General features: G+C 43.0%; 1 protein-coding gene across 2 annotated transcripts in view; it reads left to right on the forward strand.

The window, feature by feature from the left end:
- Positions 1-6,000, forward strand: part of ZC3HC1 (zinc finger, C3HC-type containing 1) — a 35,122-nt gene that overhangs the window by 23,266 nt on the left and 5,856 nt on the right. For both annotated transcript variants that reach the window (XM_011995868.1, XM_011995869.1), the window contains exons 5-7: positions 2,071-2,198; positions 4,168-4,322; positions 5,575-5,818. In XM_011995868.1, coding sequence (XP_011851258.1) covers positions 2,071-2,198; positions 4,168-4,322; positions 5,575-5,818 — 527 coding nt within the window. The remainder of the gene's footprint in view (positions 1-2,070; positions 2,199-4,167; positions 4,323-5,574; positions 5,819-6,000) is intronic.

The following is a 6,000-nucleotide window of genomic DNA, read 5'->3' on the forward strand; positions in this document are numbered from 1 at the left end:
GCAGCAGTTTGAAGAGTCATGTGCAAACACCATCTAGCCTTCACATAGTCACAGAATCCCTCCAGCCCGCTACCTTTCCTGTCTATTGACCACGACTAGATCAAATACCCCTTCCTAAATGGGTCACTGTTAAGGAAAACGCTGCTGTTGAGATTGGTAGAGACAAGTCAGGAATTTAACCTATGGGAAAGACAAGACACCAAACAAAACCTTGCTTCTGCTAGCAAGGCAGGAGCAGGAGATAGCTGGGTGAACAGCTAACAGTATCTGCTGTATCCCTATTGTACACTCTTATAATGGTCTCTCTTTACTGTTGTGATAACACTTATCACACTGTAATCACATTGCATGTCTGGCTTCCATATTAGATTATGAGTAACTTAAGGATGTTGAATGTGTGTCTCATCTTTGTAGCCTATGGGGCTGCCTTATAGTGCTGTTGAGCAACTAAATGTTAATTTGAGGCTGAGAAAAGACCAGCGAGTTGAGTGGCTTCCTACTTTTTAGATGATCGGGTTAGGATGACATGTTCTTTCTTCACTTTTCCTATGAAATCTCTTCCAGTATGTGTTTTCATTCTTTATTAAAGCTGATTCAGGGCTGGGTGTGGTGAATTATGCCTGTAATCTCAGCACTTTGGGAGGCCGAGGCGGGTGGATCACCTGAGGCCAAGAGTTCAAGATCAGCCTGGCCAACATGGTGAAACCCCATCTCTATTAAAAATATAAAAATTAGCCACGCATGGTGGCAGGCGCCTGTAACCCATGCTACTTGGGAGACTGAGGCAGGAGAATTGCTTGAACCTGGGAGGCAGAAGTTGCAGTGAGCCAAGATCGCACCATTGCACTCCAGCCTGGGCGACAGCAAAAACTCTGTCTGGGGGCGGGGGGGGAAAAGCTGATTCAGTGTAGTTTCTACTTATCATTCTAGGCCTACTAGACTGACCTCTTTAAGAAGTAGCTTAGCAAGGCCTTTCTGCACTCATCATTTGCCTTTGTACCAGTATACCAAATATGCAGTAGATGAATTGGGTAATGCCAGAGATAATTATACTATAGTATATAATCAGTTTCCACACTGCTTAGATTTCAGACAGATTCTTTTCCAACTTAGGTATTACCAGTAGAATTTTTAATTGTATACTTTATTTACTGTGGTACCCAGTTAATGCTTCACCTTATAATGTGAGCCTTTTTGTATCTCTTGTGTACACTTTAGGAACATGCCACTTTTTTCATTCTTAGCTCACAGTAAATTATAACTTGGTAGCTGTTATAAAATGATGGTTCTTTAAGCCCTTTCGCCTATTTAAGTCTCCATCTTTACTAACTCTGTTTTGTTTTCTCCTTCTTAAGGTAACAATTTCAAACATACACAGAAGCACACGGAATAATATAAATAATAAAACCCCATCACTCAACTTCAACAATGATCAATTCATGGCCGATCTTGTTTCTTCTGTATTCCTAACACCTAACACCCTGCCCCTCTGCGTTGTTTTGAAGTTCAGTCCCACATATTATGCCATTTTATCTGTAAATATTTCAAGATATAAAAGATACGGATTCTACTTTTTAAACGTAGTCTCAGTAGTATCATTACAGCCCCATCAAAATGAAAATCAGTAATTTCCTGACACCATCAAATAGCTCATCAATTTTACTACGTTTCCTTAGTCATTTAATACATGTTTATTTATTTTATTTTATTTTATTATTATTTTTTTGAGACAGAGTCTTGCTCTGTTGCCCAGGCTGGAGTGCAGTGGCGCGATCTCAGCCTCATTACAACCTCCGCCTCCTGGGTTCAAGTGATTCTCCTATCTCAGCCTCCCAAGTAGCTGGGATTACAGGCGTGCACCACCATGCCTGGCTAATTTTTTGTATTTTTAGTAGAGATGGGGGTTTCACCATCTTGGCCAGGGTGGTCTTGAACTCCTGACCTCAGGTGATCCACCTGCCTCAGCCTCCCAAAGTGCTGGGATTACAGGCATGAGCCACCGTGCCCAGCTGTGTTTTTTATTTTTTACAGTTTATACCAATACAATCTTCCAGTTTACTTTTTCCACAGACCGATTTGGGATGTTGCCCCTGGATGAGCCTGCTATTCTTGTTAGTGAATTCCTAGATCGTTTTCAAAGCCTTTGTCACTTGGACCTCCAGCTTCCTTCCCTAAGGCCGGAGGACTTGAAAACTATGGTGAGTTTTTCCTGACTAGGCTGCAATGGCTTCCAGTTGTTGCCAGTATTTATACCTGAAGCATTTCTTTTAATGACAAGAAGATGCAATTGCTGTGAAGAGAACTGCTTGTCTATCTCTCAGCTCACCGTTTCAGTCTCCACCAGGAAGGTGACTGTTGAGAGTTCCATTTGAATGTTTAGGTATGGTTTTTTAAATGGCATGGATTCAATTTAACATATACGTATATAAGCAGAGAGTTTATTTGGACCAAGTTTTAGGGCTATAACCTGGAAGCATAGATTCAAGTTTGCTCTGAATATATGCTGCCCATAAATTCTATTTTATCTTGATTTATTACTTAAATTATTATTATTATTTTGAGACTGAGTCTCTTTCTGTCATCCAGGCTGGAGTGCAATGGTGTAATCTTTGCTCACTGCACCCTCCGCCTCCCAGGTCCAAGCGATTCTCCTGTCTTAGCCTCCTGAGTAGCTGGGATTACAGGTGTCTGCCACCACACCCGGCTAATTTTTGTATTTTTAGTAGAGATGGGGTTTCACCATGTTGGTCAGGCTGTTCTTGAACTCCTCACCTCAGATGATCCACCCACCTCAGCCTCCCAAAGTGCTGGGATTACAGGCATTAGCCAGCTCACCCAGCCTACTTAAACTATTTAACAGAAAATACTGAAATGTGACTGCATATGGTTTATTGCATATCATTTTTCAAAGAAAGTACGAACTCCTTTCTCCTTGTGAGTAGAAACGTCTAAATGCTGTAGTCAGCCTGGGCACGGTGGCTCATGCCTGTAATCCCAGCACTTTGGGAGGCTGAGGCAGGCGGATCATCTGAGGTCAGGAGTTCGAGCCCAGCCTGGCCAACATGGTGAAACCCAGTCTCTACTAAAAATACAAAAAATTAGCTGGGCATGGTGGTTTGTGCCTGTAGTCCCAGCTACTCAGGAGGCTAAGGCAGGAGAATTGCTTGAACCTGGGAGACAGAGGTTTCAGTGAGCCGAGATCACACTATTGCACTCCAGCCTGGGTAACAAGAGCGAAACTCCGTCTCAAAAATGAAATAAAGTAAACGCTCTAGTCAATCTGTACTTTGAAACTGAATATTTACTGTTCCATTTAATCACCCTATGGGTACTCCATGAAGACAAGCTTTACTGTAGGAAATAGTAGCCTCTTCAAATTAAGAGAGTGGTACGAGTTTTAGCATCAAACTGTTAACTTCCCAAACTCCCCTCCAAGTACTAACCAGGACTGACCCTGCTTAGCTGCTGAGATCAGACGAGATTGGGCACATTCAGGGTGGTATGGCCAGCGACTGAAACTGTTAACCTCTGATGCTTATTATGAATATAACCCTGTCCCAAGCCAAGGCAATTTTTTTTCACCTGGTCATAGTTCCTTATTTTTCTTAGAACAAAAATAAAGTCTAACAAGCTTTGTCGTTCCATCAAAAAGTAAATTTAGAGCCTGGGGCATGGTGATGCACGCCTGTAGTCCCAGCTACTCAGTAGGCTGAGGTGGGAAGATTGCTTGAGCTCAGGAGTTCAAGACCAGCATGGCCAACATAGTGAGACCCTATCTCTAAAAATTTTTTTTCTTTAATGTTTAAGTAAATTTAGCATCAGGCTAAGACATAAGCAGCAATTTGTTTTCACTATTTGGGTTTGAAGTTTGCAGGTTTCAGGGAAAATCTGCAGCTGATAAATTGAAAACAATTTAGTACTAACAAGAGTTTTGGCAGTTCCAGGGAGATTCCGTCTTTCTCAGTCAGCAGATTCAGGGCAATTCAGAAAGCTTCTGTGTGATACTATATCCCTGTCCTGGAAGTATTTGTTCTCTGTGAAGAGAACTGTCTTCATGTTTGTAATTTCCTTCCTGATTTTCCGCTTGTACTATCTAGGTATGTTATAATGTGTAATTTTTCTTTTTATGGTAGTTGAAACGAAGTTTTTTACTTGGCTCCCTTGTAGTGCTTGACAGAAGACAAGCTCAGTCTTCTCCTGCACCTGCTTGAAGATGAACTTGATCACCGAACTGATGAGAGAAAAACTACAATCAAATTAGGCTCAGACATCCAAGTCCACGTCACTGCCTGTATTCTCTCTGTGTGTGGCTGGGCATGTAGGTGAGTCAGCGAATTTTGCCCGGAGACATGAGCCATGACAACAGCATTACAGTTGTATATGTCAGTCACTTATCGCATTTAGGAATCACATGGTGTTTCCCGTGAGAAAACGAGACAAAGAGAAACTGGGTGGGGGATGGCAGCGAGGAGAATGGATAATAAGAATTAGTAACAAAACCAGAATTGGAATTCAGGAATTCTTGGTGTTCACAACTGAACTTTGTTTATTGTACGGTTGCTTCTCAACTGGGAATTTGTGTTCTATAAACAGTGAACCTCCTTTCTAAAAATAGAAAGAAAATAAGCTCTTTTCTATTTTTAAGAAGGAAGAATAGGAAGTTCTTTTCTATTTTTAGAAAGGAAGAAAAATCCACTTAATTGATGAAAACTACCATAGGAAACACCAGCTGGAGTCTTCTAGGCCCCCATGTTGCTATTTCCATTCCAGCTGCTCAATTTGGCATAGACTCCCACTATCCTTAATCTACCAAAGAGAGCATATTTAAAGTCAGATTGGTTCTGACAATAAATAAATCTTGATTTATTTTAAATATGCTCTCTTTGGTAGATTAAGGAATGTTTTTCGTCTAAAGGGAAAAGACTTTAAGAGGGACAAGAGAGGCGGGTACAGTGGCTCACCTGGCCAACATGGTGAAACCACATCTCTACTAAAAATACAAAAATTAGCCGGGCGTGGTGGCAGGTGCCTGTAATCCCAGCTACTCAGGAGGCTGGGGCAGGAGAATCACTTGAACCCGGGAGGCAGAGGTTGCAGTGAGCCGAGATCGTACCATTGCACTCCAGCCTGGGCAACGAGTAAACTCTATCTCAAAAAAAAAAAAAGAAGGACAGGAGAAACCTTTTCGTTGTTGTTGGTGGTCAGGCTGGTCTCAAACTCCCGACCTCAGGACCTCAGGTGATCCACCCATCTTGGCCTCCCAAAGTGCTGGGATTGCAGGCATGAGCCACCGCACCTGGCCGAGAAACTTTTAAAACATGCCTGCAAAACAGTCTTACCATAAAGAGCACACTAAGAACCCTAGGTCTTTCTAAGGAAAATACGTGAGAGATGATGAAGTATGAAGCTGGGGTCCTGAGATTGGAGCACAGAGGCTCTGACAGGCCATGGTTCCCTGTCCACTGGACTGTTCCAGAAATTGGATGAGATAAAGCATACTTGCGAGACATTACACTTAGTCATTTGGAAATGTTACACTTTGAGAAAATTCTCTTTTTTTTCATTCCTATCTAGTTCCTCTTTGGAACCCATGCAGCTTTCCCTGATAACATGTTCGCAGTGTATGAGGAAGGTGGGGCTCTGGGGCTTCCAGCAGATTGAATCATCCATGACTGACCTGGATGCATCCTTTGGCCTGACCAGCTCCCCGATCCCAGGCCTTGAGGGGCGACCAGAGCGCTTACCTCTGGTGCCTGAATCTCCTCGGAGGATGATGACGCGGAGCCAGGATGCCACTTTCTCCCCAGGCTCAGAGCAGGTATGCACTTAGCTTGTTTGGGGTGGACTTTTAAACAACATTCTTGGCAAAAGTGTTATTGGTAGGCCGGGCGCGGTGGCTCAAGCCTGTAATCCCAGCACTTTGGGAGGCCGAGACAGGCGGATCACGAGGTCAGGAGATTGAGACCATCCTGGCTAACCCGGTGAAACCCTGTCTCTACT

Source organism: Mandrillus leucophaeus, unplaced genomic scaffold, assembly GCF_000951045.1.
Source record: "Mandrillus leucophaeus isolate KB7577 unplaced genomic scaffold, Mleu.le_1.0 Scaffold5, whole genome shotgun sequence".
NCBI classification, from domain to species: domain Eukaryota; kingdom Metazoa; phylum Chordata; class Mammalia; order Primates; family Cercopithecidae; genus Mandrillus; species Mandrillus leucophaeus.